The sequence below is a fragment of the Bombyx mori genome, chromosome 1 (genome assembly GCF_030269925.1).
Source record: "Bombyx mori chromosome 1, ASM3026992v2".
NCBI lineage: Eukaryota > Metazoa > Arthropoda > Insecta > Lepidoptera > Bombycidae > Bombyx > Bombyx mori.
The window spans coordinates 1,741,072-1,766,233 of record NC_085107.1 but is presented as its reverse complement, the minus strand read 5'-3'; the positions used below and the strand labels follow the sequence as shown (position 1 = coordinate 1,766,233).

General features: G+C 37.5%; 1 protein-coding gene across 1 annotated transcript in view; it reads left to right on the top strand.

The window, feature by feature from the left end:
• Nucleotides 1–5,114: 5,114 nt before the first annotated feature.
• Nucleotides 5,115–25,162, top strand: part of LOC105842498 (uncharacterized) — a 93,898-nt gene continuing 73,850 nt past the window's right edge. Inside the window, exon 1 of the mRNA XM_038018695.2 lies at nt 5,115–5,573. Within this exon, the coding sequence (XP_037874623.1) occupies nt 5,458–5,573 (116 nt within the window). The 5' untranslated portion in view covers nt 5,115–5,457. The remainder of the gene's footprint in view (nt 5,574–25,162) is intronic.

Genomic DNA, 25,162 nt, shown 5'->3' with positions numbered 1-25,162 from the left:
TACAAATGTCGTTTGTATAGCCGTAGGTGTGATTGAGCACAGACGGACTATGGGGAAAGCTGCTGCATCCTCATGCCTCATAATTTTTAAAGAAACACTTTTTTTTATTATTATATGGATGGACGAGCTCACAGCCCACTTGGTGTTAAGTGGTTACTGGAGCTCATAGATATCTACAATGTAAATGCGCCACCCACCTCGAGGTATAAGTTCTAAGGTCTCAGTATAGTTACAACGGCTACCCTACCCTTCAAACCGAAACGCATTACTGCTACACGGCGGAAATAGGCGGGGTGGTGGTACCTACCCGTGCGGACTCCCAGGAGGTCCTGCCGCCAGTGATGACTAATCGATTCCGAACTTTTTCGTGTATCCATCCTACTAGTGGATGTCTGTGAGTCCGCACAGGTAGGTACCACCGCCCTGCCTATTTCTGCCGTGAAGCAGTAATGCTTTTCGGTTTTAAGGGTGGGGCACGTTATACTTTGAAAACTAAGACCTTAGAACTCATGTCTCGAGATGGATGGCGACATTTACGTTGTAGATGTCTATGGGCTCCGGAGTAATTAAAAAAAATCAATCAAGTAATATAGAAATTATTAAGTAAGCAAAATTTTTTGAAAGCCTGTACTAGGAACTTTGAATGTTAGAAAAATAAATAACAACATCATGACAGTCATATGACTATCGCGATCCAATTCACGTTGAGCGATATTAAGATGGCATTTTTTTCCTACCTATTCTAGTAGCCTCGATGGGTTATACTAGATTCTCCGGGTGAGTAGGTGAACTCACGGGACTCAAACCTGATGCAGTTGCTAACACTGACCCTAGAAAGAGCAGTGCTTCGCAGAATCTACCACTGGATCGGAAACGCGACCCACTGAGAAGATCCGGCGAGAAACTCAGTGGGTTGTGTCTGTGGGAGTGGCAAAATTGAAGTTTCCATTGCATCGGTAGGTACACATATAGGCAGAATAGCGGCTGGATCCACCCGAGCAGGCTTGGTACACGGACAGTAAGAATTATGGGACTCAGGAATTTGGGATTATTACAATCTTACAGCTTAAATCCAATATTGATTTATTGATCAAATTTTTTTGTTTACGTTTTGTTTGTGTGTTGTGTTTTGAATGCGTTTGAAGTTTGGGAGGTTTAACGGCGAAGGTCTTTTACGGAGCGGGTGATATTGCTTGGTAGACCGACGGTCCGAATGTTGTTGTTCGGAACTTGTATTTATACAAGCTTATCTTGAAAATGTCGTAAGTGAAATTCAGGCTTCGGTAGAATCCTTATAAATTGGCAGCACGTTGTTGGGAAAAATGTCACGTTTGATTCTGAAGTTTCATTCTATTTCTGTTACAAGGTTTCAGTTGAAAGTTTCATAAAGATCCTTAGGTTGACCTTTTTATAAATTCTTCGGCTCTGCGTAACGTGTTTGTTTTATTTCCTTTTTTCTTATTATTTCGTTAGATTGTTCTGTTTGTATGAGAGCGGTTTGTGGCTTAGTGTTGTTGGATTTTGAACTCGACATGATAACACTCTTATCATGGCCGCCTCAAATTAGATACCGGAATCTTACGATCGGATAACATACAGTCGCCGTCGCCCTAAGCACGTCATTTCGGGTCCTCCCTATTAAATCTCAGTGCTTTTAGGCTTTCCACCAGCGCCGGTTACCGTTCTCGTCGAAGTCGTCGAAAGATTTCCACGTGCAGAACCTAACCTGTAGATACAACCCACCCACTTTCCCGCCAGAGTCCCGAAAAACAATACTGCCCATTCTATACGACATCAACGGGAAGAGATGGGATGTCCACAGTAGACTGCACAAGGCCATGTGCACGGCGAATTCGTCCGCATATACATACTTACATAATAAAAATAGTTTTCGGTCTCTCAATGTGCAATCAACTGGAGTTCGAGGCAGCAAACTTTCACATCCAATATGTTCAAACTAGCCAGTACTTCAATTTGCCATTAGGTAATGCATCTCTGTGTAGTGCGGTCTAATGTAATAAATGAAGTTTCCGCAGGGTGAAGAGACGTGGGACTTGGGGAGGGCTTTATATGGAACCTAGTTAATTGCAACTGGAGCTACATAATTTCCAATAATAAACTGTGATAGCTACATAATGATTTTTGTGTTTTGATTTGGCCGCGTGATTGAATAATCAGAATGAATCGAGCCGCATTTTGAACGTTCCAAATGACAATTTAGGGATTTATGAATGATGTAGGCTCTAGTACAATATTTAGATCGGTATTCGGGGATCGTGGACACAACTAAAACCATTTCTACGGTTTCATTTTGCTATTTCTGAACTTTCTGATACTTTACAGTATATTGTGACTAAAATATATTTTTTATGAAATAAAACAGTGGTACACAATAATCAAATGTCGACCGACCAATACCTTAGCCGTCTGTGGCCACAAAAACTTTTGTGTAAAATTAGAATGATAAGCGCGTAATCTATATATATATATAAAAGAAAGTCATGTTAGTTACACTATTTATAACTCAGGAACGGCTGAACTGATTTGGCTGAAAATTGGTGAGGAGGTAGCTTAGAACCAGGAGAAGGACATAGGATACTTTTTTATAACGTTCCCAAGGGACGTGACATAAAGCGTGGTATAACAAAACGAAACTGATATGGAATAGCAAAACGCAACTGACAGCTAAACGTAATGTAGTCTATGGTTAATTATAGTAGAATTTTGAAGTTGACCGGTTGATGTGTTTGAAACAAACCGTGTGGCGGAACAAAGTTCGCCGGGTCCACTAGTAAACTATAAATATAGTTTTTATGATGTATGATAGTTAATTTAAAAGACTTTTCCCTACCTATTTGCTGGGAGTCCAGGGGCTATTCCTATTCAAGCTACGCCCGGACTGGTGGGTGAGCTTCGCAGAATCTACTCCCCGATCGGAATCACGATCCACTGAGAAGATCCGGCGAGAAATTCAGGCAATTCATGCTAAGACCGGAAAGTAGTTACGCTCGGTATATCCGTTGAGAACAGTGTAGCTATGCCAAGGCCAAAATCCTGAGGCTATATACTTGTATTTCTAAATACACATCTGAATCGTGTACACAAATTTTATGTACATATATAAAAGAGCGATAGATAACGAAGCGATCACGCGTCTAATTCATTTTTATTTTTATTTAATTGACGGGGAACAGAATAAGGATAACATACATACTTAAAAAAGTTTAGGTAAGAGGTTAGGTGACCTTTACCTCTGAATGCGCTTAGATATTAAAAAATAGCATAAAAATTTAAGCTTCGAATGAACTTTAAGTTTGACCAAAATTAGTTTGCAATTAGTCTCAAGAACATTCGATTTTTGAACTAAGGCATTTGAATCTTCGTAATGTGCTACTTCATAATTCTCATTAGAAATAACAGTTTATAAATGTTTGGCTTTATAATCTATGCTTCAACGATGTTAATAAAGCCTCGACCGCAAGAAGCTGGAATATCCCCTTAGGCTACTAGAGAAAAGGAAAAACGTAATAATGTATCGTTTTAAATCATCAGGAGGCTCGTGTACGCACTAAGGATTAGTCTTATTAATACTTCATAATTAGAATTAAATTATATATATATATTTTATTGCTTTGATGGGTCGACGAGCTCACAGTACACCTGGTATTAAGTGGTTACTGGAGCCCATCGACATCTACGACGTAAATACGCCATCCACCTTGAGATATAAGTTCTATGGTCTCAGTATATTTACAACGGCTGCCCCACTCTTCACACCGAAACGCATTACTGCTTCACGGCAGAAATAGGCAGGGTGGTGGTACCTACCCGTGCGGACTCACAAGAGGTCCTACTACCAGTAATTACGAAAATTATTATTTTGCGGGTTTGATTTTTATTACACGATGTATACATATACCTGCACCGTGGCAGTCAATCGTAAACATTTATTTGCTAAGTACGCATTTCATTAGAAAAATTAGTACCACCCGCCTGCGGGATTCGAACGCCGCTGCATCGCTAGATATGAATGCACCGAAGTCTTATATTTTAGGCCACGTCGACTTCAAGGCTGACATCTTACTACATTAGCTCTAGCAAGGGCAGTGCTCCGCTGAATCTACCACCGGATCGGTATAGCGGCCCACTGTGAAGATCCGGCGAGAAACTCAGTGGGCTGTTTCTGTGAGTTAATTTTCACGACGAAGCCTTCGTTACATTCGACAGGTTCGACGAGTACTGTGAAAAGAATCGACAATAGATCGGCAAGCTCCGAAGTGACGTGTTTTGGGTGACGGCGACTGTCTACTATTTGGTCCTCAGGATCGGGTGCATGTAAATAGTTACCGGTGGCCACGATAAGAGGGTAATGTCGAGTCGTTCTTTCAAAGTACCGCTCCGACACTGCCTTGAAATATTTACGAATCGATTCTAATTTTAGGGCGTCATGAAGATCTACGTTCCGAACGAAGAGGGCTCCCGTGGGGACGGCTCTGCGTTTGTTGAGCCCTATTAAGAGGTGCTCTGTGAGGCGGTGCACTTGATGGACGCACGAATGTTTGCCGCGTAATCCAAACTACCCGTCGACTAGAATTTCTTGTAAGGTGACAAAGTTCCAGAGGCGCTTACAAAGGAGTCGTTAATGAAGTTGAATAAATAAATCGGTGTCCTAATAAGAAAGAAATCCAACTAGACAACTTAACATCATAGATCATCAACAGATGGCGCTGTTTGTGAAAAATTACTGAAATGCTTAAGGAAATTACTTTTTCGTAGATTTCAGTTTTGAATTAATTAGCCTATCTGTCTTTTAACGTGTGAAAGTATTGTTATAATTAAAAAGACAAGATGATAAAACCGTAACTTCATAATCTCACATACACAATTTTGACAAAGAACTGTTATTATAAATTATATAAATAGGTAGTTAGCAAATAATTTAAACTTAATGTGAATATTACTAGTAATCAGTAAGTTGGTTAGATGGTTAGGTAAATAAACTGTTTGTACATCATCGTAACATAATTATTATGAGTAAATTATGACCGATTATCTTGATTCATGAGCGTTCTTTTATTGTGACAAAGTATGCGAGAAAGAAAAACGAATTAAGAATAAAAATTATGCTGCATTACTTTATTTAATAAAACCAAGCCAAAGACTTTATGGCCTACATAAACCTATTTAAATCATGTCAAAGTAAAGGACACGATTTTTGGTTGACTTCTCGAAATATTCCTCATTTCTTTTCTGGTTGTCGCCGCGAGTGGCAGCCGATCAGCTGATTAGCAGCAGGACAGAGAAAGTTCGTGTCTTGAAATTGGCAAAATATTCGCATCGCACAAAATCCACAGAGTTGCGCGCTACATTTTTCCGTATTATTTTTAGAAAGACGGCGGGCGGGTTTCTCTGCTCGCACACGCCGAGCCGCGCGCGGCCCGACAACACTGGAGCCCTATGGAGCCCCCGTCGTTCCCCGCCGGCGGCCTCCAGACCGTCAGAGCGGCTCCCGGTAGCGTCGCTACCCTCACTCTGCCGACGCCGGCGGGCACTCCGCCCTTACACTACAGCTGGTGAGTACTATCTCTGTTTAGGTTAGATCAGCACCACGAATTTTGATTCCCGAAATTGTCGTTTCAATAGAGAAACATCCTTGCGGTGCATTGAATAGGGAGCAAAATTGGTTGCAGCGCGGCGCCGGTAAACTTTGTTTGTTTTTCACATGTCGATGTATAAATACAGCATCAGGAAACAGCGGACGCGTCGGGGACACTTGTCTTGTGGTTGCTTCAAATGATATAATATCGTTGGTATTTCGTAATGGCAAAATTTCTGACTAACGTGCGCATGCTGCGTAAATTTTTTTCAGAACTACTCATCGCTTTTGCGGATGTAGCAAATGTTCAGTGATGCGACATTCTTGTTTGCATTCCAGAATAAATAGTCGTGAATATGAACACATCAACTTTAAATACTATTATCTGATTATTTTTTAATATGCCATTTATTCATTTTCATAATTTATCGTATAAGCGAGCTGACTAAAATTTTGTACAAAAAAATATTCTTCATTGTTCCACTATCAATTTCCTATAGGATTAATTTCATTAAAATATAACCTATCTGATTCTCCGATCACTGACATGTGTAAAATCTGAATCAGTTCAATAAACCTTAACTAGGTTGATGTGCTGTAGAATTTTTTATAGTTATTCTGAATTATTTTCATAATAACATCGAGATAATCGACGTTCATTATTGGTACGCAGTTCCTGAAGTCCACCCGTGTCCTGATGTGTTTTTGGTTCAGATCCAAACACTCAACGAGTAAAGATAGCAATAACACACGCATAGATACCTACCTATTGATTGTTCGCCATTCGTCTCGTAGATTGATCTGCTCGATTTAGTTTCCGACCCCATTTTTGTAACCTTGATTATATTAATTATAAATGCGTGTTAATATACCATAATAATGGTCACCCTTCGATTCTATCCCTCCGTTTCCTCGTCAAATAAAATAAGTAATTAAAATTGAATAAGGGACGAATATAATTTTCAAATCTATTTGTGATGTTATTGCATGGTTCAATTTACGAATAATGAATTATCAATAAATACACCACAGACACCAAATTTTATTGTGTCAGTCTCGGGTACTGTGAGCTAATTTAAAAATGTTCTTGCCAAACTTACTGTGTAATATGAAACATCTAATTTCGAATTGTGTCCGACAAGGTTTACTTTTTGTCTACCAAAAATAAATATGAGGTTATCAAGACTGTTTTCATGTTTTGATAATAGCGCCATCTAGCGATATTTAGTTGTGCCACGTCGAGATTCTTGATGGCTAAATTTTACTGCCATCTAGTTGATAAATCCAACATTGTGTTCCTGTGGTAATTTGCACTTCTTTCATGCTTAATGGCGGGAAAAATAATATTTTTTTTTAGTAATTATTAACTAACTTATTTCCTCAATCTTATATGGGAATTAATTTCCGATCTGGTAAATTATAATGTAAACTTATGGTGTTTTATTCAGATCGATCTGTCTGAAAATTTACGAATATTTTAATGGTAACATTACTTTATTTAATTCGTGCCCTTCTCGTGAGCAATTTTGACAGAATCTACCAAAAGTCATACAGACGAAACAGTTAGGTATATGTCACACAATAGAAGACAAAGCCGTTTAAAATGATCAGTAAACAAACGGGCGGCGCTTGAGTCGCGAATACGAAAATATCCCGCGAGTGGAGCCAGTCTGCGGCCGACCATCGCGTACTCGTAGCGATCCGGGATGAGCTCCCGCCATGGGCAGCAACTGTTGCAAGGGTGACGCCGCCGGCAAACCCGCCAGGACGGGCTCGTCCATCTACACCAGGTATTTGTGGGTGGCTCTCTTCATCGGTCAGGAACTCAGCGGAGTGCCGTGGCCTCTTCGTACCTTACATCCGTACGTAGTGCTGTGCTGTGCATCCAGTGTAGTGGATTAGTGGAGTTGTATAGTTAGTCGTTATGTAAGTTTGTGTGCACGCAGCCTCGGCCTCCGCTCCTGGCGACGGCTTTGTTCTCTGATGATGTAGCGTTGCGAAACCAGTCCTCATCTAAGCGCAATGTCTTGTAACTGTTAAGGACAAAGATACGTTTTATACGCAATGAAAATTTCAATACGAAATCATAACATACTATTTACGTATTCGTTCGTATCTTTTCAATGGTTCTTGTTCATTTTAAAATTATAATATGAGCATGTAGTATTTCGTTCACGTCAATCGTGCTAAAGCATGTTCGCATATAAATACGTGGTAGTTTAAACGAACTAACAAACAAGCAAGGCAAACAATAAAAACACATAGGTACTTCTTAAAAAATGTCCAATGGCCGAATTACATAAACTTCGCTCAATGTGTCTAATCAGATTTCAGATGATCAGATTTCAATGTTCAGTCAGACCTTAGTTCTACATTACAAGGAAAAGCTATTAACATATTTCCTTAATAATTATTAACTTTAAAAATTGTACCAAACGCTAAATTTATTATTAGAAAAAAAAAAAAAACCCAATTTCTTTGATCTTTCACGTACCAACTGAAACATTGCGCTACGAAACAATTGATATGTACTACATTTTAAAAGAGTCCAATAACCTAAATGTTTTTTTTTACGTAAAACTTACTACATGAAAAACAAAATAACAAATTATTAAAACGAAAACACAAAGTTGGCTTGAAGATCATGGAATTACATCATCAAGAACCCGAAATCAATGTAACGACATTCTTTTAGTACGTCATTCATGTTTCTCGGCGTACGTAAGAACGTAAATATAATAATTTGTACATTCTCTCTTCGCGAGATCAACGAAAATAATCAGCAATAACTCACGGTCTTATTTTATAACGGACATGTTGGTGTCTCGGCCAACCTCGCTGCAGTAAATAGGTCGCGTTCTATGATCATTTTCGAATGGGTTTTTTTTTTAAATTGGACAAGGGCTTTTTACAGGGGATTTTTTTTTGTGGAAACTTCTTGAGACCGTTGCTTTTCTAGCTTTTCCTACTTAGTCTAGTAACCTCGAGGGGTTATTCTGGATTTACCGAACTAGTAGGTGAGCTCACGGGGCCCAAACCTGACGACGTTGCTAACACTAGCAAGAGCAGTGCTTCGCGGAATTTAACGCGACACATTGAGAAGATCCGGCGAGAAACTCAGTGGGCTTGGTCTGTGGGTTAATTTACTTTATGTTTTTTTATTGCCTTTGTAGGCAGATGAGCATACGGCCCACCTGATGGTAACTGTTCACCGTTTCTGATGGATGTCAGCCATGCCAGGGGCAGAGCCAAGCCGCTGCCTACCATTAAATTGTCATGATTGCATTTAAGTTGTGCTTCTCCATCTCACCCTTATTGTTCCGGCCATTGCCTAACAGACGTGAACGCTCACGTGAAATCAAAACCATTCATGCTCTAGCTAGGGGCTGATAATAATTTTAATACTTTTGATCAGGAAGGGGGTCATAAAGGCCCAAAAAAGTGGTCAGTGCGTTACGAGGTTGAAATGACCCCCTTGATTTAAAATGGCAGCTACCTTTGGGCGGCAAGCAGTATAATACCGAGATGCTTTTTACTTTCAAAAGTCAAACTGTTTTTTTCAACCGACTTCAAAAAAGGAGGAGGTTCTCAATTCGACTGTATGTTTTTTTTTATGTTTGTTACCTCATAACTTTTGAATGGGTAAATCGATTTTGATGATAATTTTTTATTAGAAAGCTGACGCTTACCGTGTGGTCCCATTTCAATTAAATCCAGTTCTGATAATGATATCCATGAGAAAACCATATAAGTCTTAAATTTGCATTAAGTACGTGCGCGACAAATTGATGAATAACTCAATATCACGCCAACCGACTTCGATGATTATTGTTTTTAGTGTATATTCATTTGTTTTGGAATATCTTTTTTTTTCTATTTGAAGTCGGTTTTTGTTAAGCATGTCTATTTACAATTATTAATCGTATGAATGAATGTTTAGTTAGTATGAGTCAACGTGACCTTATACCGCTGCGAATGTGAACATGGGTTCAGAGGTCAAATTTTGAATCGTGTTATGAATAATGAGCATATTTTTAAATTCCACTCTGTTATTTTATTTTTTTTTCCTACCTAATCTGAGAGCCTTGAGAGGCTATTTCAGCGTAGCCCTAACTTTTGTAGGTGAGCTCACGGGGCTCAAACCTGATGACGTTGCTAACACGAACCCTAGCAAGAGCCGTGCTTCGCAGAATCTACCACCGGATCGGAAACGCGACCCACTGAGAAGATCCGGTGAGAAACTCAGTGGGCTGTGTCTGAGAGACTCTGTTATAAGGCACATACCTATACCCATACCGATTTCTACCTCGTCGTGTCAATTTGTCACTCGTAAGTTCTGAACTCAAAAGTGATTTTGTTTATTAACATTGAGTCCGTGCGTCATCTTTTTATTATTTTTTATTATTGCTTAGATGGGTGGACGAGCTCACAGCCCACCTGTTGTTAAGTGGTTACTGGAGCCCATAGACATCTACAAAGTAAATGCGCCAGCTTGAGATATAAGTTCTAAGGTCTCAGTATAGTTACAACGGCTGCCCCACTCTTCAAACCGAAACGCATTACTGCTTCACGGCAGAAATAGGCAGGGTGGTGGTACCTACCCGCGCGGACTCACAAGAGGTCCTACCACCACTATCTAGTATTTAATCGCGTGTAGGGTAAATTCTTTCGGTTTTTTTTTTAAATGGACATTTTTTGTTTTATACTGTCCGTCCGGCTTTGTTACCGGAAATTTGACGGTACACCATCCGCTGGGTAAGTAATACTCGTACTACCCGGGGCGAAAGTTCGGGAACGCTCAACCTATTCATGTAAACGTATAGGCTTTTTATATCGAGGGGTGAAATTCTATTTGGTTTAAGCGACATTTTTGCAAATTTACGAGAGAGCAGAGAGATATTTAAAGGTTAAAATTTGGAAAAAAAATCCATAACGAAAAAAAAGCTTCTTCAGGAAATTCAATGGTGTAAACTTGAATTGAAGTTTAATTTGAAACATCTAACTGTTGATGCTAACACCTAAGAAAAAGCACCTTTAATAACAAAGATAAATGTAGCGTATTAAGCGAAATGTCGCTTAAGCCAAAATCCTTTCATGTCTAGGTATATAAAAACAATTAAATCGAACCTCATCTGATACCACGTAGTCTATACTTCTATACTAATATTATAAACAGGAAAAATTTGTTTGTTTGTTCGTATTGAATAGGCTCCGAAACTACTGAACCGATTTGAAAAAATCTTTCACTGTTTGAAAGCTACACTACTCCCGAGTGACATAGGCTATATTCTTTTTTGAAAAAAATTAGGGATCCTTACTAAAACTCCATGTAACCCAAGGTTTAAAAAAATTACCTAAAATATTCTTTACATCGCGTGCGCTGCGAAAACTATTGATGATAGAATAAAATAATGTACTACGACTTTGAAGAACACATTATTATTTACAAAAAGTATCGCGATAGCCTATGTCCAACTATTGTAGTTTTGCCGCAATAACTGTTCTTTTATTTAAAAAAAAACAAATTCAATTTTTTTTTATTGTTTAGGTGGATGGACGAGCTCACAGCCCACCTGGTGTTAAGCGGTTACCGGAGCCCATAGACATCTACAACGTAAATGCGCCACCTTGAGATAGAAGTTGTAAGATCTCAGTATAGTTACAACGGCTGCTTCACTCTTCAAACCGAAACGCATTACTGCTTCACGGCAGAAATAGGCAGGGTGGTGGTACCTACCCGCGCGGACTCACAAGAGATTACTGCTTCACGGCAGAAATAGGCAGGGCGGTGATACCCACCCATGCGGACTCACAGGAGGTCCTACCACCATATCGAAGAGTTTTTTGTTAAAGATCCGAGCGGAGCCGGAGCTGGCCGCTAGTCGATAATAAAAATATAAGAAACAAAGTTATAAGCAATAAATACCCTTGAGCTTTGATTTCATTAAGTTTTAACAACGAAAATTTCGATACGTATTTTAGTGATTGAAGTTTCTAAAGTCTCAGCTCAAGGAATTTCTGTTGAAAATATTTTAAGTTTTTGTTTCTTCATCGCGAGTCGTTTCTAAATTCAATGAGATTCTTAAAATTTATCCCTTGTTGAAGTCCAAAAATAAAGATTATACTTAGAGAAATTAAAGAGAATACTTACTAATATTATAAAGCTGAAGAGTTTGTTTGTTTGAACGTACTAATCTCAGAAACTACTGGTCCGATTTGAAAAATTCTTTCAGTGTTAGATAGCGCATTTATGAAGAAAGACTGTATGCTATATAACATCACGCTAAGGCCAATGTAAGCGGAGCACCAATAAAGAATATTTCGAAATTGGGGTTTTTTCCCTTTTGAGAGCTTCCACCGCGTGCGCTGCGGAAACGGTTACAGTTTCGCGAAAATAATGTATGAGAGAATTGTTCCTCTTTAAAAGAACTAAAAAAAACTATGACAGCATATGTCTATATTTTAAGGTTGGCTCTCTATAACGCTTTTTATGCTAACTAAATTTGTTCTAAAATAAAGCATTATTTGTGAAGGTGTTTTTATAAAGATGATATTCTACGTAAATGAAGAGGCGGGTAAAATTTAGCGTTATGCCAAATTAACTATTCCACGCGGATGAAGTCGCGGCCAAAATCTAGTTAAACATATTACAAGTACGTATGTATTACTGTGTCAAAAAAGAAGCGAGAAAATATTCAATGCTACACAAAATATTAGTTATTAATTCAAATTTATTTTATTTCCTTAAATGTCTGCTCTCTCAGAAACGATACACTTATGCCCAAGAATAATAATCCAATCATCAAAACATTCTTAAGCGTTTTTTTCCGGAATCGGCTTCAGTTCTCGCCGTGAATTCTCCTTTATGTCTTCTACCGAACGAAAACGACTGTTGCGAAGTGTTCAGTTCGATGTTTTAATTGATCTTCAATTAAGTTTACCCCATTCAAATAGCTACAGATTTTGTTTTTGTTATGGTATTTTTTCTACCTACCAATGGCTCTCCTGTGAAGTTGCAAAAATGTCGCTTAAACTAAACCGCCTTTCACCCCTCGATATGTATTTAAGAGAGTAAGATAAGTACTGACGTTAACCTATTTCTGAGATACATGATATGGACGAAATAATGTCATTGTTTCATGTATGTACAAAAGAAAACATTTGTAAGAAACTAATGCTTAATGTTGTCTAACGGTGTTCATTATCTTTTGTGCTATTTATTTATTGCTTAGATGGGTGGACGAGCTCACAGCCCACCTGGTGTTAAGTGCTCCAGTAACCTGGAGCCCATACACATCTACAATGTAAATGCGCCACCCACCTTGAGATATAAGTTCTGAGGTCTCAGTATGGTTAGAACGGCTTCTCCACCCTTCAAACCGAAACGCATTACTGCTTCACGACAGAAATAGGCAGGGTGATGGTGCCTACCCGTGCGGACTCACTAGAGGTCCTACCGCTAGTATTAAAAAAATGTAAATTAAATAAGGGAAACTACAGAATCTCCTTCCATCGCGTCCCTTATCAATATCACAGTCTCATATCTATAATAATTATTTTAGTTACATTCGAGCGTGAATTGTCTTTTAACACGCTCTTATAAGCTTGAAGAAGTACGGAAGACGTCTTGTAGCTAATTGCTCTCCATCGTAAGTTAATATGCACTAGTATGTGGGTATTCGGGTGAGGAGATAAAATATGATAAAATATTGTTAGAATATAAACATATTAAATAATTAATATCAAAATAATAATAGTTAAATTCATACTAACGTCATTTAGTGATTAAAATATGTACTAGGATGGTAGTGTACTAATTAACAAACAATAATTTATTAAACACTAGCGACCCGCCTTCGCTTCGCTTCGGAAACATTAAATTTTATTATTGATAGCTGAGTCCCACGATGTTACTCGCGGTTATTGTCGTGCCGCGGGTGACGCCGCGGGACGAAGCTAGTCCAAAAAAAGTAGCCTAACTTACTCCTTATATTATCAGTTACATATCAATGAAAGTCCCGTCAAAATCGGTCCAGCCGTTCTTCCTTCTTTCCGAATTTCTTGATTCGGTCACCGCGCTCAAAGCCCGCGATAAAAGCTATACAATAGTTATAAAAATATATATAGTTTATTGAAGTGAAAACTTCTTTAGAATCGTTGTGATTTCAAACCGGATGCAACGGAAAAAACGACAGGTAAGAGACCCAAATACAAAAATGTGTAGGATGAAGCCAGCAAAGAATGAGACAGAAATATACATGCTATTTAATACAGCGCCATCTGTGAGATTTTTAATACTAACGTGTGTATGAAAGCTCTTGTAGTGAATTTTAATTTAGGATTATACGTGAAATTAAAATATCAATTCACAGAGGGCGCTACCTTACAATTATTTACTAATGACAAAATTTTACATATACTTAAGACGTTTAGGATAATTGTATTTTAATTTTGGAAGGTTTCACTTCTACCACGTGTGAATTGCACACATTTTGTTTTTTTTTGTTTACTATTTAATTGTTTTATTTAGTTTTTAAACTACATGCATACTTAGATTATTGTAATTATGTAGCTGAAAATATCGGTTGCGTCAACCGTTATTTTTAATGTGTAGACACGAATGAGCTCACGAGCCGCCTGGTGTTAAGTGATTGTTGAAGTCCATAGACATCACAACGCGAATGCCGTAACCCAACTTGAGACTTGAGGTCGATGTCTCAATTGTATAGTAACTACGTAAATTACAAAATTCTGCAATAAATCATTCGATTGGATTACGAACGTATTTCCTTAGAAAAATTGCAATCTGTCTGCTAGATCTGAACGCCGCGATAATCGAATCATTTGAGTCGAGTTCACGGGGCGTTTTATTCTTTAAGCCTCGACGCCTTCAGTTTGCTTAGCCTAGTATAGTTTATATTTTACGTAATTCTGTAAGGCCCGTATTATTGCTTTGCGTTAGAAATAGATGAGAGGATAGTATCTACCTATGTAACCGTACTCGTCGAACTCGACAAAGAGGTCGACGTGCAACCTAACCCATGCATCAGCCCGCTGAGTTTCTCGCCGGATCTTCTCAGTGGGTCGCGATTCCGATCCGGTAGTAGATTCATTCGCGAAGCAATTGCTCTTGAGTTGTTAGGTCTCCTTCGGAGGCGCTCGGGCAGTTGTTAGCAAATCCCACCCCTCCTGGCTGAGCCTTTGTGCTCGCCCACCTGTCCTGGTGAAGCTGGAAAGGCCTCCGGGCCACCAGTAATCTTTCAATCATAAAAAAAAAGTATCTACCCGTACACTGCCTCAGAACACGCCTCTTTATACACGCCATCAACTAAATCACTTTCTATGTAACAATAGAACTAATACTATTTGAATTACCGAAACCAATAGATAACGGATGAAATGTCTCTATCCGAAGTCGTCGTGGCCTAAAGGATAAGACGTCCGGTGCATTCGTGTCGAGCGATGCACCACCGGTGTTTGAATTTCAGGCGGGTACCAATTTTTTTAGTGATATACATACCCAAAAAATGTTCACGATTGACTTCGACGGTGAACGAATAACATCATGTAGTAAAAATCAAACCCGCAAAATTATAATTTTACGTAATTACTGGTCGCAGGACCTTTTGTGAGTCTGCGCGGGTAGGTACCACCACCCTGCCGTGAACCAGTAATGCCTTTAGGTTTGAAGGGCGGGGCAGTCGCTGTAACTATCTATATATATCTATGTATATCTCAAGGTTGGTGGCGCATTTACGTTGTATATGTCTATGAGCTCCAGTAACCACTTAACACCAGGTGGGCTGTGAGTTCGTCCATCCATCTAAGCAATAAAAAAAATTAAAAAATTGTATGAAAATTCTCAAAATACTAGACAACGACCTATACGTAAAACGGTTGCTCATACAACAAACTAAATTGCCTGATTGATTGTACACTGAGATAATAATTAAAAATAGGGCACAATTATTAGATACAAAAATTAAATTAGCGCACTTGTACCTATTAGCGATTTCTTTTGATAGACAAGAATCGTCTCCGGAACGATATCAATCTCTTGTGTATTTTGAGAGTACATTTTGGAAAAAAAAAACTATGAAAACTTTTTCGTTAATAGAGAAGTTAGTATACATCAATAAATAATAATAATAATAATATATAATAATCAATACGTACAATAAATAATAGTTTACGGTGCGTCTGTACAGTGAAGGGAAGGAAGGTGATAAATTTTGAAAAAAAAAGAAGAAAAGAAAATATGATTCGTTTACAGACCAAAGGCGGCTTTCAATTTAATTTAAATTATGAAGCTTTTAAGAGAACTGGGCTTCATCTAGTGCGGTTATTGAATATGAATTCAATTATATCCCGAAGAGGTTCCAGTGCACCAGATGCGCAGTAATTAAATTCTGAATGTGAAACATAGATAAACCATAACACGACAAATGTTATTACCAAATGGTAATAATGGTATGGCCCAAATTGAGACGACCCTTTTTACTAGTTCTCAAATATTAGAAAAAAAATAATTAATATTGAATTTTATTTTACCAAAAAACGTAAAGTTTTAAAACGTTTAAAATTAATTTAATTTTAATTTTTTTTTTTAATTTAGTCTACTTTTACGTACGAACACGTGACCAATATAAAGAAAAAATTGTAAAGTATAAAAAAAAGTGAACTATTTAAAGTATTTATTAGTAGCTGTAACGTTTTTTGGTAAAGATGGAACCGTAAATGTTGGTTTAATTACAAAACATTTTTTTAAATAAGTTATTAAGAAAAAATATTGGAACGAAACTTGACCAATATTAAATGGGTAATAAAGCAAAATTTATAATTGTAACTGGAAGAATATTGTAAAGAAATGGCATAGTTTAGTTTACATGCTGAAAAGGTCACCGACCTGATCTAAATCTATAGCAAATGCAATAATTGTAAATAGACATGCGTGAACAAAAACGACTTCAAATAGAAAAAAAAGATATTCCAAAACAAATTAATATACACTAAAAACAATAATCATCGAAATCAGTTGGCGTGATACTGAGTTATTGAGTTATTCATCTATTTGTCGTGCACGTACTTAATGCAAATTTAAGACTTATATAGTTTTCTCACGGATACCATTAGGTATCTTAATTGGGACCACACGGGAAGCGTCAGCTTTCTAATAAAAAAAGAATCATCAGAATCGATTCACCCAGTCAAAAGTTATGAGGTAACAAAGATTTAAAAAAACCAGTCGAATTGAGAACCTTCTCCTTTTTTGAAGTCGGTTAAAACATACACGAAAAATAAAAAAATATCGTGTCTAAGCTACAGAGTATATTTGAATGATTTTTGATGTGCGACTCTGTACCGTTGTCCGTGCTTAAATGAATTACTAACAATGACAGGAATGGTTCAGGTTTAGCTGGTGAATTTAAGGCCCTCTTCGAAACCACGTATAAAGATGAACACGGCTTTAGTAAATACACGGAAGGGCACACATCTAGTTGGTATAAGAAAAAGTAATTTGTTAGAGATCATGTAAATTGATGCATTTTGTATCCACTTTCGTATTAACAGTTGGCATTTATAATATCGATGTTTTAATTAATGATATTATTCCTATTACACGTAATTTGAACATCTATTAGTTTTTCATTTTCTATACTTCTATACTAATATTATAAAGAGGAAAGATTTGTTGACTACTGAACCTATTTGAAAAATTCTTTCACTGTTTGGAAGCTAAACTATTCCCGAGTGACATAGGCTATAATCTTTCTTGAAAAAAAGTAGAGATCCTTACTAAAACTCAAATAATGTAACCCAAGGTGTAAAAAAATTACCTTACATATTCTTTACATCGCGTGCCCAGCAAAAACTATTGATGATAGAATAAAATAATGTACTATGACTTTGTAGAACACATTGTTATTTACAAAAAGTGTCGCGACAGTATATGTCTAACCATTATAGTTATGCCGCAATAAGTGTTATTTTATTTAAAAAAAAAAAAAAAAACGTCAAATATCGTTGAAATTTTTGTTAAAGACCCGAGCGGAGCCGGAGCGGGCCGCTCTTATATTATAAAATTCAATTTATATTAGAAAAATATATAATTGAATCGCCGTAATAAATATAGACTGTGCTATTGTCAAAGTACTGAAGCTGTACTTCGAAGTGCAGACTGGTCGTTTCCTGTCTTCGAACATCCTGATTGGATCGGGCGCAGCGAAGCGACAGAGCAAAATGTATTTACTAGTCAACGCGACCAGTTCTAAGGGCAAAAGCTAACAATTTCCGCTTCAGCAAATACAGCGCTGACAATTAATTGACTTATCCGAGTAATGTTGTTATATGAATCCGTAACAGCCTATAAATAAGCTTCACTAATAATCTTTTTTATAAGATGATTCGTTTGAGTTCTTGTAGTTGTATTTCGGTATCACTTTTGGTTCGTTTTGGTCTTTGAGACTTTTATAATAGGCTTATTATTTAAAAAATAATTGAAAACCAGTGTTATTAACGTTATTAAAGCTGTAATTAACGGATTCTTAGGATTTTTTTTAAACTCAGTTAACGATATTTTAGCGGTGTTGGAAGCGTCATATTCGCCGCTAGTGGACTTGTGTAGTATAGATCGGTCTATTCCCAAAATCCTACCCGCGGTCTTCTGTCTTCTCCTACGACGCTGAAGTTTCGATTCCGATACGGTGGTAGATTCATCGAAGCACTGCTCTGGTTAGGGCTAGTTAGCAAATTTTCTCAGACTGAGCCCGTGAGCTCACCCACCAGTTCGGGCGTAGCATGGTTTATGGTAGGCAGCGGCTTGGCTCTGCCCCTGGCATTGCTGACGTCCCTGAGCGACGGTGACCACTTACCATCAGATGGGCCGTATGCTCGTCTGCCTACAAAGGCAATAAAAAAAGAAGCTGGAATAGCCCTAGTCTAGGGTCTAGCCCTAGGCTTAGGCTACCAGCGAATAGGCAGAAATAAAAAAAGTTGACGTTTTGTTGTGAGACAAAAACGTATTTAGGATTATTGACGCTTCTGCAGTTAAGAAAGAAGTTTCTGTTCAAATAGGTTTTTAAAGGCGTTTTCCAATAGTCCAAATAATTTTTGAAACCGATTCGGAGTGAAGTTTCGTTACTGAATTCAACAGTCAATCGGAAACGGAGAGGTTACCTGCGTAAATGCTTGTTAAATAAAAAATATTTTTATTCGAAGACTTTATTACTTACACATCAAAGGTTAAATTTGAGTACAGTTTTTGTTGTTGTTTTGCAGGAATAACTACTTGGAATAGTTCAGTTTTTTTTAAAATCATCAAATCTGATTGTTATATGAAAATAGAAAAAAAATATTTTTACAAACAGAACAGAAAATAGATACGAAGCTACTGAAGGCTTAACGACAAAGGGAAGATCTTCCACCGAGCGGGTGATATTGCTCGGTAGACCGACGGTCCTAATATTGTTGTTCGGAACTTGTATATATGCGCTTTATCTTGAAAATGTCGTAAGCGAGATTCAGGCATCTGTCAATTATCTTGCGTTGTATGATGGCTACCCGCCACATCACTCCCCTCCTGAGTCGAGACTGAGCTTGAATGCTGCGCGATGAGGCAGTGTAGGTGCGTGCCGTAGGGCCAGGAAGCGCGGTGAGTCGGCTGCGATGGTCCTGTTGAGGCTGCGATGCTGGCTTGCTGTGGGACCACTGTCAATGACGTGCTTTTATCTGCGAGAATGCGGGGATTGTGATAGCTGAAGTTCTTAATGCACTGATGATGAATCAGAAGGTTGCGTGTTCACATCACGTCGGTGTCACCAGTTTGAGGCTTAAACGACGGAGGGAAGATCTTCCACCGAGCGGGTGATATTGCTCGGTAGACCGACGGTCCCTAATGTTGTTGTTCGGAACTTGTATATATGCTTTATCTTGAAAATGTCGTAAGCGAGATTCAGGCATCTGTCAATTATCTTGCGTTGTATGATGGCTACCCGCCACAGCTACTAAGTTCTTTTTTTAAAACAATTCCCTTATTTTTAAGCTATTGCTAATGACTTGCCAACCTTCATTCATCGCTGATCAACATTCTTCAAATTGTAGCTATATCATTTAAACATAATATAAAGGTGTTGAATTTCTCTGTTTTAAATCCGAAATTATGAGAGACGCTTAAGAAGATATCAATCGAGATTCTGCGTAAGGGGGTCCATGAAAGTCAACCGTGGACAGTCATTGCCATTGTCACGGTCGCAATACTTACAGAAATAGTGAGGCCGATCCAAAACAATATTAGGTTCCCGATAAATAATATGAACACACTTAAGATCGTCGAGAAGTCGTCGTGGCCTAAGGGATAAGACGTCCGGTGCATTCGTGTTGAAGCGATGCACCGGTGTTCGAATCTCAGGTACCAATTTTTCTAATGAAATACGTACTCAACAAATGTTCACGTTTGACTTCCACGGTGAAGGAATAACATCGTGTAATAAAAGTGAAACCCGCAAAATTATAAATTGCATAATTACTGGTAGTAGGACCTCTTGTGAGTCCGCACGGGTAGGTACCATCGCCCTGCCTATTTCTGCCGTGAAGCAGTAATGCGTTTCGGTTTGAAGGGTGGGGCAGTCGTTGTAACTATACTGAGATCCTAGAACTTATATCTCAAGGTGGGTGGCGCATTTACGTTGTAGATGTCCATGGGCTCCAGTAACCACTTAACACTAGGTGGGCTGTGAGCTCGTCCACCAATCTAAGCAAAAAAAAAGATCGTGGGAATGAACTCGACAAATACCACATAGGAGCTTACGAACAATCTTCTCACAACAGTCCGTGTTTTGTAAATAATGCTTCATGAATGGTTGTTACGATGCTATCGCGGGGAAACGTTGCGTATCAATTCGACCGAAGTATTTTGCACGTTTTAAGTAATCATCTTTATATGTATCACTACTTAGTATAAAACAAAGTCGCTTTATTTGTCCCTATATCCCTGTATATGCTTAAATATTTAAAACTACGCAACGAATTTTGATACGGTTTCTTTTAATCGATAGAGTGATTGAAGGGAAAGGTTTATATGTATAATAACATCCATTAAATAGTGGAGAGTTCAATAATAAATTACAGTTTCCGAAGCGAAGCGAGGGCGGGTCGCTAGTACGAGTATATAATTCTACTGTACGTGTGTATGTCACTGAATTCCTAAACGGCTGGACCGATTTGAATTATTTTTTTATGCGTTTGGATGACGCCCTGGATGGTTAGATTCACGGTTTAAATTCTATCCACAAAAAATATATATATTTTATAACAAAATTTTAAAATTTTCGGATTAAAGACTTGTGTACAAGACAACGTCTGTGTATATATATATATTTATTATATATCATGTATATGCGACTATATATTTGATATATATTATGACCTTTCATCCCTCGATGTATGTATGTATATAATACAATAGAAGTCGTGTTCATTTGTTCGATACATTCATGAGTAGTCCGAATTTTGGGAGTCGCTTTCAGATCGTTTAAATCAGTTTATTATTTAATAATTGAACTGACTCGGTGGTGCTGTAGTTAGCTTTCCTGATTATTGCGCAGAGGGTCGTGGGTTCGATTCCCACATCTGGCAAACATTCGTGTGATGAACAATTTTGTCTGCTCTTTGACTGGATGTCTATTATCTATACATTTACATATGTATGTAATACAGGGAATCCTGATTTCAAACTAGATGACCCCCCATTTATTTATTATTATCTGCTAGTCAAACTGTAAAAAAAGAAACATCTCATAGTTCAAAGAGTGTAGTTTTAAAAGCGCCTAAAGGTCTTTTTTAATAGATAAGTTCTCAGACAGTTTATTCTTCGATTTTCACGAGTCGCGTTTGTCACAAAAAAAGTCATTACCGGACGTGATTAGTTCACCACGAAAACTGTAACGTATTCGAAGTCTCGAATACAATATAATGAGGATAAGAAACGAGAGTTAAAACCGTAAAAGTAGTTCTAATTAAATCTTTTAGATTCATATTTTTGTTTAAAACGTTCTACGCGTATGTGAGTCGACTATTATCAAAGCCGGCAATGTGACTTTTGGACAATTATTGGTAAATCAGAAAAACGAATTATTGACTTTGTATTCCATTGGCAGTCACAAAACTTTTCTGAACGACATCTTAGATAAATAACAGGTTAAGTATTAACCTTTATTTAATGCAGGTTTTGAACCGTATTCTTTGAAGGAGACGATTATATTCAAATCAATCTGTATTGATATATCAATAACATTTTTTTGTCTAAATGCTCAGATTGCCACCTTTGATAATAGACGACTCATGTGGAATACGGACCGGTGGATGTTATGATATGCCGCTGTTGGTTGTTTATATCTGACCTACTGTTAGAACCAAAACACGTGATAGCTTAGCGGAAGGTAGTTTGTGATCGGGAAAATGGCTCCCGGACTTATAACATACGCCGTACGGTCGCTTCTTCTCAAGAAGTCAATAGAGTTACAACATAATTAATATAACTAGAGGTCCCGCAGTTGTCGAAATTCGACTATAATTAATTGGAATTGTAAGTTTGTACACTATTATGATTGTATTTTATACTTCTTTAATCACAAATTTCGCCAAGGCTACACTATAAAAAATATTAACAAAGACAAACAATATTTAATCTCAATTTGACAACAGACGTCAAGAACAAAAGTTTGACAATAAATAGTATGCATGCGAGTGTGCGTCAAATACATGGTATGTAGTGTGTGTAATATTTTCTTTATTGTTTTAATGTCTCTTTTATGAATTATTTAAAAAAAATATTAGCATTGTGCACTTCTTCTCTATATACTGTATAAGTGTGGAAAATTTCATTCTTCTCCGTCCGTGCAATTTTCGTAAAAAGGGATACAAAGTTTTTGCTTCACGTATTAATATATAGATAATTTGGCGGGTTTTACTGCAAGATCTCCGTAATGTTATTACTGTTAATTGATTTTTCAACTCTCTCGTGTAAGCTCGCCACTTCTTAATTACAACTGCGTTGATATTAGATTGGAATCCAATACTCGATCACTATTTCTTGATTAGTTTTTATAACTTTCATTGCAATTCATTTCACTTCGGTTCGTTCGGTGTAGCCTTAATGAGATCACGCCTAGCTTATAAATGGTTCGAGATCAGGACGTTGACAAATACTCAAATATTATAATGCAAGCGTTGTTGTCTGTCTGTCTTATTCAGTTCGTGTTTGACTTTTATGAAGTTACTAGCTGACTCGGCAAACGTTGTTTTGCCATATAAATTATTTATAGGAAACATAAATAACCTATATACCGACTGCAGCGCTATCTGCCGAGCTGATTTGTGAATCTAAACCATCCAGGGCGCCACCCAAATGTATACAAAAAAATCATTAAAATCGGTCCTGCCGTTTAGGAAGAATTCAGTGACAAACACACGCACAGGTAATATATATATATATATATAAAGATATGTACATACAGGTATATAAAGTGAACTGTATTGACGAATGTTTTGGAGCCAAGACATCTATTGTGCTGCAATGTATTATGTTAATAGCTTCCAGAAAGAGAAAGAGAATAAACTTAACTTAACCACAACACGATTAACATTAAAAAAACAGTCGACAAGCAAATATATTTGTACAATAGGCGGTGTTATCGCTAAAAGCGATCTCTTGCAGACAACCGTTTTATTTACAGAAATTATGTAAAAGATAAAGATACTGCAGGTATGTTGCTGTGTACCTACTATTATGGGTTAAAATATAAAATTGCCGATTTGCACTGAAATATTAAAATTCTTTTTTTTTTTCATTTAACTTATTTATTTAATGAAACTATCTACCATTATTATCTATACATTGCTACCATCTAATAGGAAGTCATTTATGCCTTTGCGATAGAATTCTGGTGGTCTAGATTTTACAAACTGTATGAAACCATTTTGTACTGCTTCCCGGGAAGAAAACTTTCACGAAAAAAATGGTAGTCCATTGGAGCAAGGTCTGGCGAATACAAAGGGTGATGAGTGGTTTCTAATTGCAGTTCTTGTAGAGTTAAACCGGTTTCTTATGCTGTATTAGGTCTCGCGTTATCATGGAGCAATTATGGTGAAGATCGATTCAAGAGACGGGGCTGTTTTACTGCAAGTTTTGTTATCATTGTTCGGGGTTCAGCACAGTAGACATCTGCCGTAATTGCTTGACCAGATCTGAGAAAGCTATATTGAATAACACCATGCTGAGATTACCAAACAGTTACCATTATCTTTTTATTGGTAAGCTCTGCTTTAGGACCCTGTTGCGGCGTTTGACCTGGGGTCAGCCATTGCATTTTTCGCTTACGGTAAAGAATCCACTTTTCATCACATGTCATAATTCGATCCAATATTCCTTCATTTCTGTGTCGATTCAACAAGGCAACACAAGTTTAAACATGCGTTTCTTTCTGCAGATCAGTCAAATCATTAGGTACCCATATCTCATATTTTTTTAATTTATTGATTTGACGCAAATGAGTCAATATTGTTGGTATTGTATTACATATACATATACAAGTATTGTTAAACCGTGACGCTAATTCCTGGGTAGTTTGGCTCGGATCGGCTTCCACCATCTCATTCAGTTCATTGTTATTCACATGTGTGGGCGATCGTCCACGTGGTTCGTTCTTCAAATCAAAATTTCCATCACAAAGGCGTTTAAACCAAAATCACACGGTGCGTTCATTAGCATTCCCCTCTCCAAACGCAACATTGATATTGAGAGCTGTTTTTGGAGCTTCAGTTCTGCGTCGGAACTTGTATTCCATAATCACTCGAATTTTCAAAGTATCTATTCATCTTTCTTGTCTAAGCTGAATAAAAGAAACAACTGAAAAACGATAATCGAATGTTGCACATTTTTTTAAAGAAGTAAGTACCATTTGAAAAAAGCTTCACTCAAATATCTCAAACCATGAAGGTTCTATGTCAATTCGAAGTACCTATTACAATAAAACTGTAATTTCATACTTTACACCCCTATTATTAACAGTGTATTATTACATACATACTTTTTTTTTTTTTTTTTTTAAACATACATACAACCTATACCGTTTACCTATAAACTTTTTTTTGGTCTTTATTGGCAGACGAGCGTACGGCCCACCCGATGGTAAGTCGTTACCGTCGCTCATGGACGTAAGCAATGCGAGGGGCAGAGCCAAGCCGCTGCCTACCGTTAAGTACTCTTTGCAAGCCTCGTTTGAAGAAGGACATGTCATAGCGCTCGGGAAACACCATAGAGGGGCGTTCATTCCGAAGCAGGAAACAAATAAGAAATCACTATATCGTCTTCTCGCATTAAAACTGTATAACTTCAAAACTTACCAATTTTACGGGAGAGTGTTTTAAAGGTTTAACATGTGATATTTTTAATATCAATCATCTTTGCAACATTTATTTTTTATTTTTTACCAGATTCATTATCTGTCTTTTAAAATATGATAAAATTATGTATTAATGTAACTAAAAACAATAAAACTAAAACTAAAC